The sequence below is a fragment of the Coffea arabica genome, chromosome 11c, assembly GCF_036785885.1.
Source record: "Coffea arabica cultivar ET-39 chromosome 11c, Coffea Arabica ET-39 HiFi, whole genome shotgun sequence".
NCBI lineage: Eukaryota > Viridiplantae > Streptophyta > Magnoliopsida > Gentianales > Rubiaceae > Coffea > Coffea arabica.
The window spans coordinates 42,421,305-42,446,172 of NC_092330.1; the positions used below are offsets into that span (position 1 = coordinate 42,421,305).

The following is a 24,868-nucleotide window of genomic DNA, read 5'->3' on the forward strand; positions in this document are numbered from 1 at the left end:
AAAATGTGTTTACGAAAAAAATTTTCACGAAAAGATTTCTTTGAAAAATTGCTATCCAAACAAGGCCTTCCTTGTAAGTAAATACAGTTGGGTAAGATAATGCCAGAGGTCTCTTCTGGCCGTAAACTGTTCAGGGATGGTCCTTCTGATGACCGTCCCTGCCCCGTCTCCTTGGGTAAATATAACGCCAGAGGTCTCTTCGTATTTTTGTTTATACAACTCCTCATTAATTACATCATATTTCTCACCCTTTAATAAAATCTAATAAAGAGCCAAGTCTAAAACCTTTAGGACAACTAGAAATTTAAGGAGCAATACATAATTAAGTGATTTTGTTTTGTATATATTTTCAACACGTTTATGAGTATCATTTAGAACCCGGACTTGAATGGGGGCAAAATGTTCAAGTTTGCAACGTTTACCTTAAAAATTTCCAAATGTCCCTTAATTTACCTAATACAACTTGGATCTTAAAAAAAGAAGGTGGTACTTCTTCCATGCACCTCCTCCATATTTGGACTACTCTCATGAACAAAATTGCTAGTCAGCGTGTTTTTCGTCGAATTTTTCTGGTGCAAATGTATTTAGACAAATTTCTTGGGCGAATTTTGATTAAGGTAACGAAGGAGACAACCCATGACGAGGTGAGAAAAACTAGACAACGAATAAGGATGAGGATGCATGGCCAGCAAAGTATGACTGACTAATCAAATACCCCTCACCTCATTCTCATCTGTGCAAAGAACCGATTCTATCGTGAGCTATGGAATGGAAGTAATTAGATACAAAGAATCAATGGGCATAAAAAGCATTTCCTGTACGAAATCAGTTGAATCATCTCGTTATATCAACCAACTCAGATTCTTACATTGGAGCAGCATGTTTAAGATGGAAAATCTTTTCCTACTTGTCAAAATATATATGAACGCAATCTTAAATAGAATAACAACACCACGCCTGCTTTTATAAATAGGGATTGTACAGCACAACCATAAAAAAAAAAGCTCATTTTGATGAAATCAAGAATGGATGCACTTCGAATTTCCTGCATCTTTTTCGCCCTTTTTGTCATTAGTTTGAGTGGAAGTGGTGGAACTACTACCGCTACTGATGAAGAAAGGAAGGCAAGTCTTCTTAACAATTGTCTGGTCACTTGCTTGTTCTCATGCAAAAATTGTAAAAGGAAGTGCTTGCCCTTTGTTTTTTTTTTTTGGGTGGCATCAGCAATGCCCCAGTTTATTGAATATGGAAAACTACAAGTCCTGAAAGCCTTGATACATCAGTCAAACTAGTAGAAACGTTATCGGTATTAAGCTGTTTCGATAACCATAATGATGCAGCTAAAGCATTGCAAAGATAAAATTAAATCTTAATTGCTACTAAATTTGTATTTTCCAAGCAGGTTTACATAGTATACCTGGGAGCCCTTCCTGAAGGAGATTATTCACCTTCAGCACGCCATCTCAGCATGCTTCAGGAAGTTGTTGACAGCAGGTAAGCCAAGTATTCCTAGTCTTGATCGAGTAATATATACAAATTAATTCTTCTTTTCATTAACTTTTTTCTTTATTTTCTCTTTGTGAAAGTTACACGGGGAAATCCTTAATCAGAAGCTACAATAGGAGTTTTAATGGGTTTGCTGCAAATCTCACAAACCAAGAGAAAGAAAAGTTGGCTGGTGAGTCAAATATATATTAGCAATTAAGAATTTATGCATTAGATCTTAATTGAGCCTCATTACGATTATATGTGAAGATTTATACTGAGTTTCCATACATATATAGGTCGGGATGATGTGGCGTTGATATTTCCAAGCAAAACTCTCCAACTTCAAACAACTGCATCATGGGACTTTTTGAGATTTCCACGAAACGTCGGTCGAAATCTTGATATCGAGAGTGACATAATTATAGGAGTTATAGACTCTGGAATATGGCCAGAGTCAAAAAGTTTTAGCGATCACGGTTTTGGACCTATACCTAAGAAATGGAAGGGGGTCTGCAAAGGAGGCAAAAATTTCACCTGTAACAAGTAAACTCCTTGCGTTCTGTACCTGTAGGTGTATTTTTTTTTTGTTAAAATATGTCATGAATTTTCAGTTGTACACTAATCTATGCTTATTGGAAAACATGGTTACTTCTTAAGCAAAATCGTGGGAGCGCGGTACTATGTCAGAGGAGATGATTCGGCAAGAGATCTAGATGGACATGGAAGTCATACTGCTTCAACAGCAGCTGGAAACGAAGTGGAAAATGCGAGTTTTTATGGAATTGCACAAGGTATCGCACGAGGCGGGGTTCCATCTGCAAGAATTTCTGCATACAAAGTGTGTAGTGATACGGGATGCACAGATGAAGATATATTAGCTGGTTTTGATGATGCTATAGCTGATGGAGTTGACATTATTACGGTTTCACTTGGACTACGGTCTCCAGTTGGCTTGCAATATGACTCCATAGCTATCGGCTCTTTTCATGGGATCGGCAAAGGTGTACTCACAGTTCAGTCAGCAGGAAATGATGGTTCTTTAACAGGACGAGTCGTCAGTACTGCGCCATGGTTATTCACAGTTGCAGCAAGCACTACAAATCGCAAGCTCGTCAGCAAAATTGCCATTGGAAATGGAACCGAGATTTTTGTATGTTTAATCAATTCAGTTTTTCTCGCATTTACTAGTTGCTATAGATTTTGCAATACTTAATTTTCTCAGCTTCTGTATAGTCACTTATTAACAGCATATTTGACTAAAGGTTATATCAATTCCTTTGTTTCATGAACTTGCTCATCTTTTGACTTCACATGTAACAGGGAAATGCCATTAACTCCTTCAAGTTGAATAGCACGAAAAATTACCCTCTTGTATATGGAAAGGATGCTTCAATACAGTGTGGCGAGGCGGAAGCTAAGTAAGTTCCGTTTCTATCTAGCCATTTATCCTTGGCGCTGGTCACGACTTTTTCAGCGCAAAGTGGAACATAATATCTAACTATATATTCCATTGTAGGCGTTGTTATGGAGGCTGCCTAGACAGAAGGCTAGTTGAAGGAAAAATTGTACTTTGTGATGACACTTTTAGCAGCAGCAACCTCGCTGAAGTTAAAAGGGCTGGCAGCGTTGGATCAATTTTCCGTTCAGGTGAAATCTATGACGTTTCTTTTGTTTTTCCTTCTGCTGCATCAACGTTGAGCCCTCAACAGTTTGATCTGGTCGAAAGCTACATCAACTCCACAAAGTTAGTCACGAGCTATCCATAATCTTGTATATTGGGTTGTACCAAGTACCATTTTAACTTTCATTGCATTGCATTTGGTATCCTTATTTGTATACAGAGTACCTCAAGCATACATATATCCAAGCGAGAATATAACAGACTCAAGTGCTCCGGTAGTTGCATCATTCTCATCCAGAGGGCCAAACACTATTTTCCCGGATATTCTGAAGGTAGGTATTCTAGCCCACATTTGGCAGTGCCTTTTGCTATTGTTAGTTCATATAAAAACTTTTACATACTTACCAATTACCATGAGGCTGCTTGATTATACAGCCGGACATAAGTGCACCAGGAGTTGACATTCTGGCTGCTTATTCTCCTGCTGCATCCCCATCAGAAATCTCTCATCAGGATGCAAGATCTGTAGAATACAACATACTATCTGGAACGTCCATGGCATGTCCTCACGTAGCAGGTGCAGCTGCTTATGTGAAATCATTAAACCCTCGTTGGTCTCCCTCAGCAATCAAATCTGCTCTTATGACCACTGGTAACAGTCGCACGATTGCTACATATTTATGTTTCCTTTCGTCTTCTTTATCCTTTAGAAACTCGTGCTGTTTTTCGGTTGTTCTTGATGACATATTTTATGAATGATGAAAAATTCTATTTGCTCCTAGCTTGGCAGCTGAATGCAACAAATGCTAGTCATGGAGATGCGGAGTTTTCTTACGGAGCAGGACATCTTGACCCAGTAAAAGCGGCAGATCCCGGACTCGTGTACGAGATATTAAGATCAGATTACATCAAATTGCTCTGTGGCTTGAAACTTGATCCAAAAGCACTGGCACAAATATTTGCTGATAATACCTCATGCACTAATGTGGTTCCAACACAACCCAAGGATCTTAATTACCCAGCAATGACTGCAAAAGTCGAAAATGGCGAGAGATTTACAGCTACTTTTTCAAGAACGGTCACAAATGTTGGTCTTCCCAATTCAACATACAGAGCCACAATCACTAGCAGGCCTTCTCAGGTGAATATTTCTGTGGAGCCTAACATCCTATCATTCACGGCGGTGAACGAGAAAAGATCATTTGTTGTGACGGTCACCGGTGGAAGGGCGACACCGCCGTTGATATCTGCTTCACTTGTGTGGTTTGATGGTTTGCATAATGTCCGAAGTCCAATCATTATATACACATAATTTGTATAATGTCATTAAATTCACCGAATCAAGCAAATTATTTGATTAGCGTGCCAGCAGGAAGTATTATATCTGTCCTTATATTCATGATTCATTAATTAGATTTATAATCCGAGCTATGTGGCGATTTGAATTCTAACTCAACGAAATTATTGAAAAGTTAATGAATCACATTGAGGGGAAAAAAATACGCATTTTGCAAAGTGGATGACGACTTTTGTGGAGAAATTGAAAAGAGCAACGGGAATATATCAGAAATCAAATACCATCATTACTTTTTTGGCTCATCAGAGGACCTAAGGATCCATCAACCAAGAGACAATGTATGCTTAACCAAGAAAGAAGATGAGGTTTCATAAACTATTGTAACTATTATAGCATTTAACCAAAAAAAAAAAAACACGTTGGTTTGTTTGGATTGTGAATTATTTGAGATATTTTTACTGTAACACTTTTTGTGATGTGATATATATGAGATAAAAAGGTAATTGGAAAAATAAAAAGGTACGTTGGAAATTGTAATGATGATGTAAGCAGATATAATTTGGCAAATAATTCACAATCCAAACAAAGCATGTAGCAAAATTTTTCCTCAAACTAAAAAAATTAATGGAAAAATATTTGAAGCAGGCCAGTAAAGTCTTTTCGTGAACCTATGCTTAGTAATATGGGATCATAAAGTTTCAATTTATTCGATTTTCGATGGCTTTAGAGAAAAAAAAAAGTCCTTATTTGAAAACAACAATTAATTCTGTGATACGAATGAATTGTGTTAAACGAATAAAAAAGCGTTTGTAAAATTGAATAACTTTTCTAGGCCTGGATTACAATATATTCATATGCAACCATTTATTATTTTCTTTTTTTAATTAGTGAAATCCACTCTACAACCAATATTTTTATTAGAATTTCAATTGCAATTCTAACCTTCAATCTTAATCTCAATCTGTCAAGTAATTAAACAATAACTAGGGGTGTTCATCAACTAGTAATCTGAAATTCAGTAAAAACGATTTCGGGGATTCAGTAATTGGTTTGTTGAGGCCAATATTCGATTACTATCTAATTTTTAGGTTGATAAATTGGATATTGGTAATTGGGTTTCGGCTGAAGATCAACAAGTCATTTGGTAATATCCGGAATCCAAAATGCTAATAGTAAGATAAAATTATTTCAATTTTCTCTAAAAAAAAATTATCAAACCAAAATAATATTTTATATATTTTTTCCAATCGTCCGGAGTCTCAAAATTCTCATGAAGTCGAGCTGGTCTTAAGCAACAAACACACTAATTACCAAGTCGTTAGTGGTTAGTACACAGCAGTCAACTGGTCAGTAGTCAAACTAATCATTAAGTTTGTCAGTAGTAACGTGTAGTGGTTAAGTATTCCCTTCGTCGTCCCACTTTAATAGTTCTGTTTCTTTTTTCACACAGTTTAAAAAAAATAGTTAATTTTATTAAAAAAGTAAATTTAAATTGTTATTTTCCTAAAATACCCTCACATTAAATAGAGTACAATTTTATGGGAACTTGAATTGATAGTAAAAACAGAATCAACTTTCATTAAATAAGGTAGATTTATAGTAACAACAACTTACATTAAATAAGGGTATTTTAGAAAAATTAAAATACAACTACATTCTTCAATTGAAAAGTGAACTACAATTTGGGACAGACGAAAAAGAAAAACAGGACTATCAAAATGGGACGGAGGGAGTAGTTATTAGTTGGGGAAGGGTTGCATTGGTTGGGAATTTAGGAGGGCTTGTAAGTAAGATGTCCAAAATTTAAAATCTCTTACTTATAAAAAATTAATTATTAGTTGCAATTTACTAATTAGTATGGATATAACTAATGTATATTGTAAAAATTTAATATGTATTGTAAAAATTTCAGAAATTCAACCGATTATCAGTAATTCAATAATATATTTTTTATATCCATTTCGAACCGTTTTACCAAACATTAAAATTGGGTATGCTTCGATTTCACCAAATGGCCGATTTTTTCAATTTTTCCGAAATTTGAACACCCCTAACCGCTACTAATTTAATGTGTGCGTGCATCTTGCTACTTTTTTTTTTTCCCCGAAAACGATAATTAATTATATTAACTTGTGTAAAAATTTACACTTAATGAGCAAAGGCTCAAGCTGCACTATACAAGTGTCTGCGACACTGAGGATTTAACCATTCCTCATCAAGATATATGCTTAGCGCATAAAAACTGAGGTTAGCTAAGCTATTCCTCACTTCCTCCCTAGCTAAAACAAATGAGCATTCCATAAACATTGAGCTTAAATCGTAGATGTCCTCAAGATGAGAATGAAGTCGAATATCCGTAGCCCTTTTGGTTTCTATCATCTTCAAACGGTCAGAATTTTATCTTGAAGGAATACCGCTTCGTTTTTGGACGAATGGAAGGTGTACCCATTTACTCTAATTGACAAATTAAGTTTGTACAATTGATTTTTTTTTTTTTCCAATTTTGGTAGGCAAATGAATATAGACAATTTTTGGAGATAAGGACCTTGATTAATTGTGATTTCTGGCTATACATTAAAAGATAAGGACCTTGATTTTCCACGTCAGGTCCTGTTTTCCTGGGTGTCTGGACAATGATCTCGTGAAGGGAAAGATTGTAGTTTGCGACTGTGGTCTTGGAATTATTACAGCTAAAAGTGTTGGTGCCCTTGGGTCAATTGTCCTTTCAGGTGCATTGAATGATGTCTCCTTGGTTGTCCCTGGTGCTGCATCGAGTTTAAGTCTTCGACAGTTTAATTTATCTGAAAGCTATATCAACTCCACCATGTTGTAAGTACATAAAAATCCATGGCTTGTCCTCATGTTTCAGCAGCAGCTGCTTGTGTCAAGTCACTTCATCCCCATTGGTCTCCGTCAGCAATCAAATCTACTCTTATGACTATTGGTAAGACTCTTTCAAAGGGCGCTTGTTCTAGCACATTCAACATTCTCATGTCAAAAGTTCCTCAATTCCTACATTTCATTTTTCGATCTTTTTGATGGGGTAAAGGGGATCGTGGAATGATGGAAACAGAACTTTTGAAGCTCCTTGGCAGATGAATGCAACCGATGCTGTTCATCAAGATGCTGAATTCTCTTACGGGGCAGGTCATCTAAATCCAGTAAAAGCCTCACATCCTCGACTTGTGCATGGCAGATCATATTAAGTTGATTTGCGGCTTGGAAATTGATCCATCGACGCGAAAAAGGGTATTTGCAGACAATAGCACCTGCATGAAAGTAGCAGCAATAGAGTCTCAAGGATCTAAATTATCCAACGATGACTGCCTGGGTTCAAAAACAGAGAGAGTTTATAGTTACATTTCGAAGAACAGTTACTAATGTTGGTCTCCCAGCTCATCACATAAAGCAGTTGTTACTAAGGCTTCTCTGTACAATATCTCTGTGAAGCCTAAAATTCTATGGTTTAAAGGCGTTGAACCAAAGAAAATCCTTTACTGTGACCGCCAGAAGTCCAATCGTTGTGTACGCATAAGCCGTGATCGCATTTGACCTCCTTAATTTACGAAGTCAGGCAAATTGTTAGGTGCGCTGGCTGGATGCCTAATTTGTTCAAATGTACTTCTGTTTCGAAGTTTGTACGAGAGCTGCTAATGGTCCTTTTAGAGTATATACATCGAAATAGATCGGGGATAATATCCTTCCTACAAACAATTGCACTCAATGGCCTTGATATTTAGCTGTCACTTGTTATGCTGAGAGCATATGTATTCAAGTTAGCTTTGTTGCGTTCTTCAGTAAAATTATTCAGGGGCCGTCCAGAAGAAGTTGCACGTAAAAGATTTAACATGGACAGTGCAGGAAAAAGTTGCTTTCAACTAGCATCTGCACTTAATGTTATATTGTTTGTTGGAAAAGACCATACAAAAAAAAAAAAAAAAAAGAAATCTGGTTTATTCTTTCAACTCTTGACTTGAAAACAGAGCCAGGGGGCCAGTACGTGTGCAATAACAGATGATTATATATATCATGGCAACTAGTAGTTTTTACATCCTTAATCTTGGGAATTATAATACATTATACCCTGATTCCTCGTGCTTCATCAGGAGAATGAAAACATCGAAATCTTTCCAATTGAAAAAATAGCGGCGCACGCCATAATCGCTGAGCTTTGAGGTATGAAATAAAGACTACAAATATGTCTGCCAAATTACATATTCGGTAGCCACACTTACCTGCATCCTGTTCCGCAGATGAACACAAGCCAATTAAGTTGCCATACTGACCCTTTACACAGTCTTTGCTGCATCGAAATGCCAATTGGCTCCCCGTCCATTCTGTGTTTTGGGGTACACACAATGTCCGTAAGATAACAAAGGGCTTCGGACTAGCACCCGTCCAAATTCACCTCCTTTTAAATTTGTAAAAAAATTTGCAGTGACTCTTAGCAGATTTTGAAAACATGCTTCCTATAATATATACTTTTAGTCTCAATTTGAGCAGCCGTATCTCTATCACGATGCTTCCCACACTTTGTAATCCTTGCCCTCAGTAGCTAAGGACCATTTTTGAGGACCAGTTTGAGGCTCATAGTAACCCGGTCCAATTTTCATGGCCACCTTCTCATCAATAATTGCCGCATAAACATCCCTTTCTGCCTTCATTACTTTAACCTGAATACAAGATAAAAGAAAGGGACAACGATAAATCCTAGCGTGGCCAAGAGAATATATTTCCCCTAGCAGTCTACTGACAATTCCCCTGTCCCTTGTTTTTACGAAAATGTGACTGACCGATGGCTGTACAAGAAAAAAGAGGACAATATTTCCACAAGAATAAACCTTGTCACCTGAATTTAAGGGCAAAGGCATTCTCCAAACAGGTCATCAGATTTAGACAAAACTGTTAAGAGATGACCTTGTAACATCTAACATGAGAATCTGGATACCAGACAATTGCTTCCAATGATATTGAACAATTTCCTTTTAACTTCATGTAGCAATTAAATTCAATACTCAACCAGCCAAAAAGTACAGAGAAGTATTTAATAAAGGACAACGAACAGGATCAGTAGAAATAGTAGGAAACTGCACGATTTAAGAAATATACCAGTTCAAAGGATCCATGAAGCTAATGATTGGTTGTAAATCCAAGACAAAAGTAGAAAGATAAAGGTCTTAGATTCTGCATTTGCAATCTTCCACAGTATCAAGAGATTAATAGTCCCGATTGACTTATGTTCTGTAGGAACCATTTTTCATTTTGACATGCTTTTTTCAGACAACAGGAAATTACTGCAGTGATTAAATTAACATCATAACTTACTATGCTTCTGCAGTGGATCTTGTTCCGGGTTCTCACGGAGATTAGTTTTGACAGTTCGGACTGGTAGTCGGAAAAAATGTGATCATAAAATACAGTCGGTGTTCCTGGGTGAGTGAGGATGTAAGCATATCCCTGCATCTCCTTTCCACCTGGAAATCTCCAATGACCCTAATAGATGGATTGAAAGGAAAACAGCAAGCAAACAAGTTGAAAAGTAGATTAGATGTCATTACTCATCATAACAGTTAATGACAGCTATTTAAAAATGTCAAACAAGTTCTGTTTAAACATTATTGAAAAGCTAATGATGTGACCAATCCTTAAAAAAAACAAGTTGCTATGTCAAAGAAAGGACATACAAACATATGATACACTACTACTTGAGAGCTTCTCTTCCATCATGAAAAGAGAGAAATGTGTCAAAAGGCCAGTTTATTTCATTGAATGAGGTAAGTAAAATAAGAGGAAGTCCATTAAGAGACACTGTGAATGTGCTATTATTTTTGTATTGAAAAGCTTGAGTTCATGGAACTGAGCCAGGGCCCAGAAAGATACACCAGAGCAATAAACTCTCAGTACTATATACCTGAGTAGAACCAGTATCATGGTTCTCTATAAAAGTAACCGCACGAGATGGCCACCAACCAACAACTCCAGGAGGTTTCCCTTTCTCGTCAGATAATCGCCAATATTCATACCTTTCAAGTGCCTAAAAGTTGCAGATCAAAAACAACTAAGACACGAAACTGCTCCCAAAGCAAATGAAACCATGCACTAAGTAGAAGAGAAAGGTTCTAAGATGTTATGATGGTTAATGCAGACTCTGCGAAGTAGATGCTTACAGAATGAAGAATCCCTTTTGTGGTAACATCAAATGCACCAGCACATCCATTAGTAGCATTAATCCAGTCAACAATTCGCTGCCTATGTGCATCTTGATTGTGATCCATTTCCCCATATGTATAATTAAGAGAATCCCAGTACTCGCCCACAGCAAAGTAAGGCTCACTAGCATCAATGTAATCCTTGACATAACCACCCCAAAAACCTCGAACAAAATCAAGCCTCCACCCATCATATCCAATCTCTTGCCTGCAAGTTCACAAATTCCAAAAGACCCAGAAGTTAGTCCCAGGTAAGTAAAAACCTGGAATTGTATTTCAAATCATCAAATAACCTGATGAAAGATCCAGATGTATTACTGAACCCACTACCAAACAAAGAATTAAACAAGCACTTGACACAGAGCAATGCCAAGAAATGACCTTAGCCAACATAACCATTCTTTGAGGTCCTTTCTCACGAATTCTTGTGAATGATCGATATTAGGTGCAGCATGGAAATTATCCCCACTACTTTTATTGCCTCTTCCCTGTGAGGAAAAAGATACAGTAAAATAAATTGTTTGAACCGCCACGTTTTTAGAATCACACAGTGGGAAATCCAGAAGAAACACCAAAAGTAGAAGATACTGCTCAAATCAGAAGAAACACCAATAGTCTCAAAATCGATTTGTCCAGAGAGTGGAGATACGAGCATTTGCCTGTAATTATATAATGGAAAATAATCTAGGTACCACACAACAAGTACACTTCATAAAAAGTAGAAGGATTGCAGTTGCTGTTTCCAAATGCAGCACACAACTGTAAGTAAAGCCAACCACAAAGCACTAAATCTTGACAACCAAAATAAGCAGGATTAAGTTAATGTTTTGCCATAGAAATCCGTCCTAGCTATGGGAAACTCAGAAAGAGTACATTAAAGACAACAAATTGAAGCAAAAGGAAATGACAAGAATCACATTTCCCTAAGTTTCTGTATTTTTTCAACGAGTATACCAGTATACTGTCTTATTTACTCTTTTTTATCAGGTTTAATCTGCAGCCCAGAGTTTATGCAAATTTATCTACACACTGTTGAATGTTGTATTAAAGGAATGACAATAATGTTTTACGCCCAACTATCCTGATAAAATCTGCCACTTGTTCCGATACCAACAAGCTACTAGTTCAACCGTGAATGTTAAAATCTGTAACTAGGCACAAGCAAGTACCTGAAAATGTGGATCATCAGCAACTACTGCACGATCATCCCAATTCAAACGGCCACCAAAAATATTCCAAATACCATTCTGATTTTTGTAATGGGCACATCTATGGTTTAGCACAGCATCTCCGAGGACCATGATGCCAACTTCATGGAATCTCTTCACGAGAGACTTCAATTCATCAATACTTCCATATCTGAAAATGATCAAGAAGTTAAAAACATCAACCACAGAGGCAGACAGACAGAGGGAGAGTGCTGCAAGAAGATGTGGTATAACAATTTCAGTAGTTATTCGTTGATCAGCATTTATTCCAATAATCAGAGCAATTTCAAGTAATCAGATTTATTTGTTCCCTTAGTTTAGTTATTCTAATCAAATAAACAAATTATAACTTTACCTAGAGATAAAAAAGAAATTACAAGAGAATATAAAAAATTTAATTAACATCTGCCCAGTAGCATAAAGAATTGGGAGACAGGCATGAAAAGAAGAATGAATAGCCTACTTCTGAAAGTAGACAGGTGTCAGCTACCCCAATAGATTTTATTTAGCTACCCATTTTCAACTCAAATCCATGAAGAAGACTACAGCAGATTGTACTATTAAGAAGGCCATGGTTTTCATGATTATGTTAGTTCATAGGATTGAAGTAGGTGCAAACAGTATTAATGAAGTTTGCACATTTAGGTCTAAAGTCAGAGTTCAGTCCTACATTCTACATATGGTAAATTATCTGAACAGGAAAACTACATAAGCATGTCCAAATTCAGGATTCCAGGAAACTAATCTAATCTTAGTACCTATATTAGTTTTCCAACACAACTGTTCTTACCTGGAGTTCAGATTGTACAAATCCTTTGGCATGTAGCCTTCAGGTGAAACAGACTCTGTGGGCGGAGGTAACCAGACAACAGTAAAACCAAGTGATGATAACTCAGCAGCTTTTTGATGAAGCTCCATATACCATCTTCCAGATTTATGTGACTCCCAGTTAAATCCTTGACATACAACTTCAAAACCAGAACCAGTCCCAGAAGCTATTTTGACAGACGGTTTTAATACCTCTGCTTCTGAGACTTCCTCTTCTGTAAATGTGGGTATGGCGCTCCTAAAGATACTATAGGCTTCTGCAGCAAGCTTCTCGATCTCCTGAAGAATGCTTTCTTGGGCTTCTTTAATTTTAGTTTTCCGACTTTTTTCTGAGGCAATGTCACTGACCAAATTCCTTATCTCATTAATGATTCCATCCGTATATGCAGTAGATGATTCCTTTGTTTTATTGGCAGAATGAGACTGGCTATGTTCTTTATTGAGGACCCTAGAACTTGAGAGGGGAATATAGAAGTCCTTTCCCATATTATTCAACCATGTATTCTCATTTAGCTTCAGAGCGAAGACAAAAGCAGTGAGCCCTACATCCAAAGTAAATGATCCCGAAGAACAAGTTCCACCCTCTTTTCGCTGCAAAAACAGGTGCATCTGGGGTCATTTACAATCATATTTTGACCTCAAACAATCTCAGTTACCAAAAGATTGTGGCTTGGTCATGAAAAGGACTAACAGTCTATTTGGAGTTTCTGATACTTGAAAGCAGATATGACACTAACAAACAATCATTACAACCAATTCGTGTCTGTGTATACACACACACACACAGAGCATTCTCGGGAACATCTTAATAACGCATTAAAAAGGCAAAGAATCCATTCCATTATTATTTAAATCAAATAAATAAAGCAAAGAACGGGCCTTCGTATATGTTAAAACTTACTCGAATACTGCTCAAGGAGAATATATTGCATCTCACAGAAAAAGCAATTGAAATGGTGTAAAATCTTAGGACATGCAAGCAAAGATGACAGAACCCTGGCTAAGATGAATGAACAGTTTCTTCCTATGGGGTAACCGAAGAGACAAGTTTCCACAAGGCAACTAACATATCTTAATAGGGACAAAATTCCAACTTAACAGTATTTTCAACAGATGAGATTAGATCATGGAATAAAAGCTGGGAAAGTATCTTAGTTACAGCTTGGTTTCACTCTTGCTCTCTTTTTCTGGCATAACGACTTGGTTTCACATTTGCTTTCTGCTGCTGGATTTACTATTTGTTGAACTCTTTTGCAGTAAAGTTGTTGTTAAGAACCCTTCAACTTTTAATCAAGTTTTAGAGCTCAGAAATTTGATCAAGTTGATGACTTGAGTTTTATGCGCTAAGAGTCGGTGAGTGAGTGTACGCCAACATGCACTTATATGCTCATGCCAACAAACAAAGAATTTGATAAATAAATTCCTTTCAAGTTTTTATAGTTACAGGAAAAAAATTCTCCACATTCACCTTATATTTTGGTAGCTTTAGACACCTTATAAATGATATCCTGATTATCCCCTGCTGTTTTAAAAAGAGTTCTATTTCCTGAGACATGAATATTTGCTTGAAAGGTAAAAAAGATGTACCAGCAGGCAGAAAACTGAATTTAATCCTTGATGATATATGCACAAAGACTATGAACTCAGATTCTGTTAGGGTTAAGCATGCAATACATACACCTCTCCAACTTAAAGTTCTATCTAAAGACACAGCATAAATTTCTACCTAGTTCAAGATTTTGACAACTTTTAATCCCAAAAATATTTGGAATAAGATAAATGAAATACGATACAAACTTACTAATAAACGTGCATAAGAAGATTGAAGAAATTTGTTGTGCAATGAAGAGAAATTGAAAGTACACGAAAATCACGAACACACCCCACAGTAAAATAAATTATTCATGATTCAAAACCATAGAAAGGAGTCAGTAATGCACTTTTCCACTGCCTAATTTCCATTTTTCCAGGATGCAAGCCCTTCACCTTGGGTAAAGGAAGGACTAGGCACCAAGCCAAGCAGGGAAAAAAGAAATTTAAAAAAAAAAAAACAATATGGTGGACTAAGTTCAAATAAGGACCAATTATCCAGCTGGGCCAAATTATCTTTTGGGGCTGCAGTGCTATAATAAGTCATCACCATCAGATATAAATAGAAAAAATATTAAAATTGTATACATACTTGCAACAAAGTTCTCAAAGCCTTATTCTTGAATACTTTTGTTTCAGATGGATAGGGCTGCTCTGGAAGTTCCCACTTCCGACCCTTGTCTTTGCAGACTCCCCAGTGAACAATGACATCTCCTGGTAAGTCCGTTTCGATATACAAAAGATTCTTGGCTGTCTCTGGGCATTGTGTCACAGAAACCGTTACCGAGTTATCAACAAGAGTTTCTCTTACAATAGGATGCTCTTCATAAAACCCTTCAAGTCGACTATTTTGCTGAGGTGGAGCTTTTGACTCACAACTGGTAAAATCCATTTTATTTTCAGCTCCTTCTGACTTAAGAAGCATGTTGGACAGCTGTCCAAAAGCTCCTGGTGTGCAGGTAGAAACACCAAGACTTTAGTTGAGGAAGTTTGTAAAACTGAGCAAGCGGAATGAAATGAACAAAGCTTAATTACAACAAAGGCATTAATCTTTCTTCCTCATCCCATATACATCATATAACTGAAAAATCTTCATGAAGTATGAATTTTTTCTGGCCCACAATTTTATTAGGACATGCTCTTGATTATAGAATTCCATCCAGATGCAACTACACCATCCACCTTATCAGACCATCAGCAGTTCGTTTCAGATAAATCATTGAAGGCCAATAAACTCATAGACCAGTTTAAGGTTCCAATCATGGAGCATGATAAGAGAGAGATAATAAGGAATATAGGTAAGTTGGAGAAAACACATAAATGCAAACAATTTACAGCTGCAACTGGAAGATCTAAAGAATTATGTACAAAGAGTACAAATTGATTAACCTGGCCATATACCAAAGCCTTTTTTTGCTCCTACAACATTGCCATCATCATGACGATACTCAGTCAGAGGAACCTTGAAGTCTCTTCCTCGATGCTGATACCAAGATCCACTGTCCTCATCCTGACAAAAAGAAAAAGAAACGATTCAAGGTTACAGAACCAAAATTCACTGACCAAAAACTCTAAATGGGAATTCTTATCTAATGGCAATGACTCTCTCAAAAACATTTGCAGGCATACCTTCAATACAAAATTTATAGCTGTGATTGAATTATTTGTATTGAAATCAATCTTCACTTCATAAAAACTTTCTCCTTCCAATGTGGAGGATTTTTCTAGAGGAGATTCAATTGCATAGTCCTGTCATAAGAGTCAAAAAATATATCAAGGAAAGAAATGAGGAAAACAACTGGACTGCTAGAAGGCATGAAAAAATCAATTACCACCTTAATGGCAATAGAACCTGGAGGTCTCATCTCCGGGGGAGGTTGATCCCATTCACTGCATCTTATATAGAAAACTCAACTTCAATGTGTGCAAAGCAGTTACCATAGTCGAGATACAAAAGTACAAGATAAAATAAAGCTAAAACAAACAAAAGGGCTTGGAATCAAAATCTCTGGATATATTTGTAAACATTTTTCTTTCTTCTAGGCTTGAATATGGAAATAATGATCAATATACAGTTCATCTTTATGGTACTTAAAAGAAAGTCGAACCTGCCCACATCGCCTATGTACTTAACTCCCCAGTGAAGAACCCACTTCCCTGGTAGACTACATCCCACAATGAGCTGCCAGTTTTCCTCATCTTTCCCATTAACCAATCTGATTGTTATCTTTCCTTCAACCTGCCATTCCCACAATTCAAATATAAACATCCCATCCATATTAAACACCAATTAACCATAAACACTCAACCATTAAGAAACAGATCGTAGCAATAACATTAATGATACAGCAATCTGTTTTGTTAAAAGCGAGACAGTGACTAATTAATCTTTAAGCACAAAACCCAGTATTTAGATCGTTCAATTGCCTTATTTTTCTTCTCGTCTCTTTATAACGAGCAAAACAAAAATCCCAGATTTTGAGCTTGTATTTGTTTTCCTGCCAGTCCTAACACTGCATAATACTAGTACACCCCTCAGAAGCATCTCTTGTTATCGCAGCCAGATTTCCTAAATTTAGTAACAAAAAATGAAATTCCCGCCACGATACAATACCGCAGAACATTCACTTTTTTAACCAGAAAAAACAGGAGTTGTATCAAAAATCTGTACTCAAAAGTTCATTTTGTCAACCATTAAAAGGATTACATAACCAATAGGTACAAGGAAACTTATCCATCAGGAGATCAACAACTGATTAAGTAGACAATAAATTCATTAGTTAAGCATGAGACGACACCGTTCCATGACTGATACTAACATCAAACGCAACAAAAAATCATTAAGCATATCGAGGAAGTACTTTTACTGGGCGTTTAAGGGAGAAAGTTTCGCTGAAAACGACGTCAGATTCGACGACGGCAGCGGTGTCTGTGGAGGCGCTAGCTCGGAGAGTAAGAGCCTTGGGAGCTTTCAGTTCAAAGGAGCTCAAGCTCGGGCCAGCGGAAAGTGGCCTCCTTGTGCAATTTAAGTACAAAGGAGGGGCTCTTCTCGAATATGCATGAATACCTGGAACGAGAGTACGTCGTCTGAGAGAATAGTGGACCAAAAGCTCTGTAGCAACGGCAGACATTTGCTATATCTCTGCTTGATTGATTTAATCAGAGAAAGAAGAAAAGAGGCAGGGGGCAGATTTACCTGCAGATACATATATATATATATAGATATGTGTGTGCGTGTATGTATGTGTATATATATATAACAGCTGCTGATGGATATATTATCCTTATTTTCCTCTTTCCCCAAGTTGCCAGGTTAAAGCGGTAACTTCCCGGTATTTTCTTTTTCAAGATCTCGTAGGCTCTAATCCACCTTCCCCCCGCCCTCATCTTAAATTTCATAATATTATATTATTTCCATGCTTAAAAAAAAACTAAAAATAATAGATTGCTTCTCCTCATGAATAAATTTCCTTTGAAGAAATGTATTTAAAAAAAAAAAAAGCTAACATTCTTTCATTCTCACAACAATAAAGACAGTAGTATAGAATTTATAAATAAAAAAAAACCAAACTTGGATACGCTTTTAAAAAAAGTGCAAAATACATTAGACGAAAACTAGATTCTAGCAAACAAAGAATAATAAAAACACGATGAATTTAGTAAAACGTCAATATTACAATAAAAAAATTATAATAAACAAAAAATAACGAGAACGTGATGAATTTTAGTAAAATATAACATTTCAAATGCTTTTATATTATTGTCTAATGCTAAAGGACTCGCTATATTAAGAAGACCATATTATCAAAATAAAAAATCAACTAATTCTCACGCCTTCAAATACAACTATTTTGCTTTTATGAGTATATGGTAGACCTATCAAAAAAGGCTAAAAATTGAGTATGTGTTATGAGGGGCAAATCCTTCAAAAGAAATGAGTCATAGAGGCAACAAGGGAATTGGCAAAAAATCCAAGGGTTGTTTCTACACAATAGTAGTAGTATTAAGCATAAACAAGGGGAGGAAGTGATAAAGTTCTCGTGTGATGCGGTCAGGCGTCCAGATGACGATGTCTGCGCGCTTTGCGGCCAGAAAGTGGCCATCATAATACGCACTTTAGACTATGGACAGCGACGCTTTTAGCCGACCACGTATCTTAAGCCTTTACGTACCTTAAAAGGGTCAAACTTTTATCTCCGACCCTTTGGACTTTTAATTTAAGATATTGTCTTATACCCATCATTGCTTTCTTAGAAGAAGGGCAGTTATTTGTCTTTTTCTCTTTCTTTCTTTCTTTCAGGGTTCATGTCCTTCACTATTCTTCGACTGCCAAGAATGGAGTGGAGGCAGCTCCATCCATGGCTTCTTGGTCATTATTTGGAGAAAATTCTCTAGAAAAAATATTCAAAAGTTTAAAAAGAAAAAACACTAGGAATTTTGCATTTGTGGTTATGAATAATAACACTCAGGTGGCGTTTGGTCTGCACATCGAAGTCGGATTCGAATTCGGAATCGGATATCCTATATTTAAAATGAGGTCATTCATTCCAATACATCTGTTTGGTTCAAGTACCTGGAATGTGTATCATTACTATAGTTAATGTTTGGTTCGTCAGCTCTTTCGAAATGGAATATAATAAATATATTATAAATCACATCGTAAATGATAGTCATTGGCTCTTTGTAAATGGGATATAAGAAATTTTCACTAATTAAATATATTAGTATAAAAGTATTAGTAAATTTAGTATAACTAATTAATAATTTCTATTAGTAAACATGTATAATTATTAGTATAATTGATAATATCAATTTATTACATAAATTAATATACATTATATAATACATATGATTAATAATATTATTATTATAAGTTTGTAACTAATTAAATTAAATATTATATATAAAATTAAATATAAATATAAATATACAAATGTTATAATATAAATATATAATTATATAATATATACAAATATTAATTATACTGATATTTTATATAAATATAATATATATTACATATTAAATATAGTTATTATTATATATTATTATATTTAAAATAATAATTATAATTATATAAATATAACTTATTAATATTATATACATGTATTAATTATAATTATATTCACATATAATATACATTTATAAATATACAAATATATTATAAATATATTATTATATAATATTAATAAATTTATAATATATATTATATAAATATAATTATATTTAACTAAATAATTATAATATATATTTATATAATATACTAATATTATAATAAAATATATCATTATAATATATTATATATATGTATAATTATAATATAAATATATATATAATATAAATATTAATTATACTAAATATTATGTAATTATAAGATTTTGAAATCACACTTGGATTTTGGACAAAACCCACCAACTTACTAAAGGAATAGTGGAATGCTAAATTTTTAGCTATCATTTCAAAATTTCAATTCCGATAATAATGAACTAAACATAAATCATGAGATTTATTCCAATTCCCCATTCTGAAACCCTTTTACCAAACATCACCTCAATAATTGGGCATTGGAGGTAATTATCTTAGATGTGAACCCTTTTTTTCTTCTCTTTTTTTTTTTTTTAATTTGAAGGACCTATGAGGAATAATTTGAAGGACCTATGATTTTGGATAAGCATGCCTACATGACGTGCGTGATTGGAGCAGCAATTTCCCACAAGAAAGACGGGAATAATACTACTACTACTTTTGGCCTTGTCATTTTCTTCTACTAAATTTATCTTGTCGACTAAAATCAATATCACATGTCCCAAATCAAAGAAAGAAGCGAAGTAAAAGAAGAAATAATATCCTTTTGCACGATAAAAGGATTACCGTAATACTATCGTTTAGATAAACAAAGGTTAGGCACTTTGAGTAATGCCTCCCCCAAATTGAAATATCAATGGTCTAATGCTAAATCCCTTTCCCACCCCCACCCAAAAAAAAAAAAAAAAAAAAATTGTATTAGGGGAAAAAATAATACTATACAGATGGCAATCATGACATTTAGCATCTTTTAATCCCTCTAATCATTTATCATGGCAAAATTACAGCAACCCCCCATTGCAAATTTTTGTTTCATCTATATGATCTGAAAAACTCAAGGACAATTACTCGTTTGGAAAGGAAAACCAGGGGATGATGCTTTAACAATAATGCAATCTGCGGCTTAACTCAGCATGAACGAAGGAGCTACAACAGAATTAATGTAAATCAGATAAGCCATAGTAAAAGTTTCGGATTGTGTTAGAGCTCTTTAATTCCAGCAAATGCAAGAATAGCTTTACAGTAGCATGTGTCATTTTGTTCGATACTTACAAAAAGAAAGGTGCAATCTACAACTTTCACAAGATCTTTGGCCAAGTATTGAGTACCCAACACCTAAGCTTCAAGAGCTTCGCCTTTTAAAAAAGAAAAGCCACAAGAGCTTCAATGCTAGTGTATAGTTGCTTTATGCTGACCTCCTGGTTAGCTGATCACTGGACGTGCTCTCAAATATCTTGTCAGCATTGCCAACCTCAAATCCATCTCGTCTGTGAAACTCTTTGACCTGTACAGATTAAGGAACCACTTTTTTCGCATAAGCAATAAACAAAATTTAAGCATACAAATTTTCAACTAAAGGTTGCAAACCTCTTTTTCGGGTAAATTCTTGTATTGATGCAGTATGAGACGTTCAGCAAACTCAATGTATGAACAGGGGACTGAACTCTCTATGCCATCTGCAAAATGGAAAGCAACTGAATCTGCGACTGTTGAGCTTTGCAAGAGAAGACCATCAGGGCTCACTGAAAATGAAATAGATATGCAATATAAGTTATCAACTCATATTTCCAACATGTTGATGTGGAAACCATTGAATAGACAAGAAAGCAATTTATCATGAATAACGAACCAAGCCAACTGATATATACGGTCAACTATTTTATAGTACTTCACAGCATGAGGGATCATTCATATGTATTTCTCACCTTGCACAAAGTTCACAATCATGCCCCCCCCCCTCTCTCTCTCTCTCTCTTCCCAAAACAAAAAAAAAAAAAAAGTTTTCAAGTGTAATGCTGTTTCATTAGATTCACAAAAATCCAGCTCACAAATGTTGAAACGTATCCAGAAGGAAAAGAGTGATTATTTGCCTTCAGGAAAAGGTTTGACAAGACAAAATAATATAAATCTTGGTTAAGAGAGGAACCATCATTAGTATCTTTTTAATGCAAAAGCTCCATTCATAAGTCTTTGGACATTTTAAACTACAGGGAACCTAAATAAATAAATTGAAACAGAAATAGCATAGATAACTTCTACTTTCTCCAATTGAAGGCCAACTACCAAGTCTCTACACAGCAGGCAGGAGATTGGAAAAGTTATCAAACACAATAACTATTTTTTTGTTTTTTATTAATGGAAGTGCAATTTAGAATTTTTTTTGCTCTTTTCGTCTTGTCTATTTCACTTTGCAAGAGAATAGTAAAAGAGAGAAAATTTTCTTGAAAAAAAATCAGCTAGCCCGAAATTTTCTGTCTGTCACTCATGGGATTATAAATTCTAAATTTGAAGAACATATGAAGCAGGCCACTAACCCTTAAGAATACCCCCTTCAGAGTTCAACTTGTAACCATTCTCCTCAATAAATTGATTGAGGTTTTTGATACTTCTCAGATGGGATTTCAGCCTATGAGTCGATACAGTAAGATGATTGAGAGCATATCCATTAACAAGGGTCCAAGCAGCATACTCACTTTCACTGGAGGCAAAAAATTGCCAATAAGGATCAGCAAATGCCTGTAAAGCTAGATAAAAATTCAGAGAACCAAGAATTCTTGGACAATTAAGAAATTATCCTATCTAAATATGTTACTCTCAATCCAAGTAATTAACAATTAAGTCTAGATGGTAAATTATGCTTCAAGGCATCATGCACCTAGCCAATTGTAGAAATTCAGCGTATGACGGTTTCTCCCACGTCAAGGATCCCAAGCAACTTGCAAGAGATGCATGCTTATTTCCATTGTTTGATTGAGCAGTATACCTCCTGATAATTTCCTGCACGAGTGAATCAACCTGCTTAAGGATAGAAAGCATTTACGTATGTGGAAAGGGGTATCATTATATATGAGAAAATGAGAATCTAGCCAGAATTTCAAAACATGCAGTGCAAATAACAGCAGTGCTTCTCCTTCAATGGCGTTCCTGCAGTAGTTTTTTGTGCAAATTATTTGATGAAGAGCTAAAGTACATGAATCATGAGACGGGAAAATGAATAAGACTACAAAGCCTTGCCCACCCCTTCAGAAATATCATACTTCTCACAGCCGAAGGAGGGAAATTAAGGAGAATGAAAATAAGGAAGCAAAAAGTCGAAATATAAAAGGAACAATAGGACACTAAGAGTGATAACAACTTAGTGAAACAATGTGCAAACATTGTTACACGACAGCAAAACGACAAAAGCATTTCTGTCATTGATTTCTACGCCTGTTTCATGTGAGATCGTAAAGAGAATTGGTAGCAGCAAGAAGAATAAGTACAAGACAAGGATAGCAGCTCTATTGGACTACATCTTGCCAAAGCAGAAACTATGAAGTAAAATGGCATGACCATGCACAAATGCTACAGTACAAAGATATCAAGCCCTCTTTATGCTTCACTGATTTATCAGGACAATAAATAAGAGAAACATAAGAAGTAGAGGACAGCAGGGATTTTAACCGACAAAATACTGCTCTATTACAAACCTGAGCCTGTGGACTCAATTCATCCACCAGGAGTTCTGATATAAATATTCTCGGTAATGGCCCATTAACACCTGCACCACCATCAGAACTTTGAACCTTGGGAGGAGAGAACCAGAAAGCTTTCAACTTTTTAGCTGGAAATCTCAGTTCTTCACGCTGAACATAACCAAAGTCCAAGAAAAGCCCCGCCATTGAATCAATTCCATGACCATTTACCTATTGCGATGAAGAATAAAAATGAACTCATGTCCAAAAGAACACCAATATACTGAAGCTCCACAAGATTAGCAAACATTTGTAATTAATGTATAAACAAAGACAACCTCTACTATTCACGAGAAGGACGAAAGGTCAAGCATGCTTACCCCAAAGGTCCTGAATGCAAAATGGTCATAGCATATATGTTCGTTGTCAACAGAATGAACAAGCTCCAAGATGGATTTAGCAGTCGGGTTTCTGCTCAGATAAATTGCCTCCATACTTGCCAATATGCACCTGAAGAATGACTCACCACCCTGCAATGCAAAAGATAAACCACAATATAAAAGTCGCTAAAACCAAAGTATTAATCAAAGAATAATAACAGAAGCAATCCATTCACAAACATAAGGCCATAACACTTTTGTTTTTATTTTTCAAAGTTAGACAACAACAACAATGAGCATGAATAGTTGAGAACTGATCAGAGCAACTTTTCTACCAACTTTATGGATTAGGTGCAATTGATTTATAGCTGAGACATCATAACTCAATTCAAGATTAACTAAATATTAAGAAAAAAAGGGGACTGAATATTTAATATAATTGCTCAGTTTCAAAAGGCAGTTACCCTATGATAATTCAGCACATCAGGACTAAAACCCACATCAAGAATAAAAATTTAGAAAGATAGAAGCAGATGGGCACCTGGAAGGAAGAGCCTTGAGGGCGATCAGGGGTTACAGAATCAGAGACTGAAGTAAGGTGACGATTTTGCTGGTGGGACATGGAAACTTTGGGGAAGATGTTCTTGGAGGAAATGAAATTCCTAGAATCACTGATGAAAGAAGATGAGGAAGGAGGAGGAGAGGAATAACGGGAGAGAGAAGAGAAGAATGAAGGGGGCTTGATTGACGAAGCTGACATGGACCTACTGGAACAAGGAATTGCTGAGTATAAGGTGGACATGGACCTACTGGAACAAGGAATTCTCATCAATGTGATTAAGGTTTCCATAGGTGATGAACTACAATCTTCTTCTTAAAAAAAAAAAAAAAAAAAAAAAAAAAAGAAATGAAGTACGATCCGTCTTGCAAAGTCTAGTTCTGGTCACTGAAAACCTGATGCCAGTTTGGTTAATGGATGCGTTCTTTTCTTCCGAACCATCAAACTATATGGCTCATAAGTAGGGGTGTGCATCGAATTCGAATTCGGTAATTCGGAAGTTTGAATTCGGAATTTTTTGAAATTTTGGTACCTGGTAATTCGACCGAATTCGATTTCGAATTCATCAATTCCGAATTCGAATTCGTACCGAATTCAATTCGGAATTCGGTAAATTCCGATTTCACCGATTTCACCGAATTCGGAAAAATTTATATATTATTATATAATATAAAATTTATAATATTATATAATATTATATAAATTTTATATTATATTATATTATATTTTATAAATTTTATAAATTTTATATAATATTATATAGTATTAATTATATATTACATGTAAAAAAAATATATTTATATATTAAAAACGAATTTGAAATCGAAATCGGAATTCGAATTCCGATTTCGAATTGTGAATTAGAAATCGGAAATTCCGATTTGAAAAACTCCATTACCGAATTCGAACCAAATTCGAAATATATGAATTCG

The 24,868-nt window shown here is 35.5% G+C and overlaps 3 protein-coding genes and 1 long non-coding RNA gene across 9 annotated transcripts; 2 read left to right on the forward strand and 2 right to left on the reverse strand.

The window, feature by feature from the left end:
• The first annotated feature begins 1,025 nt into the window (after positions 1-1,025).
• LOC113716252 (subtilisin-like protease SBT4.13) lies at positions 1,026-4,421 on the forward strand. Its single transcript, XM_072070167.1, has 10 exons — positions 1,026-1,124; positions 1,403-1,494; positions 1,587-1,678; positions 1,785-2,031; positions 2,146-2,638; positions 2,809-2,906; positions 3,005-3,232; positions 3,330-3,441; positions 3,545-3,761; positions 3,892-4,421. Exons 1-10 carry the CDS (start codon positions 1,026-1,028, stop codon positions 4,419-4,421), a joined length of 2,208 nt encoding a protein of 735 aa, XP_071926268.1.
• A 2,536-nt stretch (positions 4,422-6,957) lies between these two features.
• On the forward strand, positions 6,958-8,076 carry LOC113715469 (uncharacterized). Its single transcript, XR_003453983.2, has 2 exons — positions 6,958-7,350; positions 7,456-8,076. It is a non-coding gene; the product is annotated as an uncharacterized lncRNA (long non-coding RNA).
• A 331-nt stretch (positions 8,077-8,407) lies between these two features.
• On the reverse strand, positions 8,408-17,478 carry LOC113716877 (alpha-amylase 3, chloroplastic). 6 transcript variants are annotated; one of them, XM_072070203.1, is made up of 13 exons: positions 17,309-17,478; positions 16,350-16,480; positions 16,074-16,137; positions 15,871-15,990; positions 15,631-15,751; positions 14,834-15,189; positions 12,614-13,242; positions 11,785-11,974; positions 10,997-11,103; positions 10,574-10,823; positions 10,318-10,440; positions 9,732-9,899; positions 8,408-9,079 (listed from the first exon to the last, which is right to left on the reverse strand). In XM_072070203.1, exons 1-13 carry the CDS (start codon positions 17,447-17,449, stop codon positions 8,921-8,923), a joined length of 2,559 nt encoding a protein of 852 aa, XP_071926304.1. In that variant the 5' UTR covers positions 17,450-17,478; the 3' UTR covers positions 8,408-8,920. The 6 variants fall into 6 exon arrangements, with proteins under 6 accessions (XP_071926304.1, XP_071926303.1, XP_027097211.1 ...); XM_072070202.1 differs by having other exon boundaries at positions 17,109-17,467; XM_027241410.2 differs by having other exon boundaries at positions 16,077-16,131; positions 17,103-17,466.
• Positions 17,479-20,502: 3,024 nt separating this feature from the next.
• Positions 20,503-24,281, reverse strand: LOC113715722 (2-oxoadipate dioxygenase/decarboxylase, chloroplastic/amyloplastic). Its single transcript, XM_027240012.2, has 7 exons — positions 23,919-24,281; positions 23,378-23,527; positions 23,013-23,228; positions 22,199-22,320; positions 21,858-22,021; positions 20,911-21,065; positions 20,503-20,827 (listed from the first exon to the last, which is right to left on the reverse strand). The coding sequence occupies exons 1-7, from the start codon at positions 24,225-24,227 to the stop codon at positions 20,729-20,731; spliced, it is 1,215 nt and encodes a 404-aa protein (XP_027095813.1). The 5' UTR covers positions 24,228-24,281; the 3' UTR covers positions 20,503-20,728.
• Between the last annotated feature and the right edge of the window lie 587 nt (positions 24,282-24,868).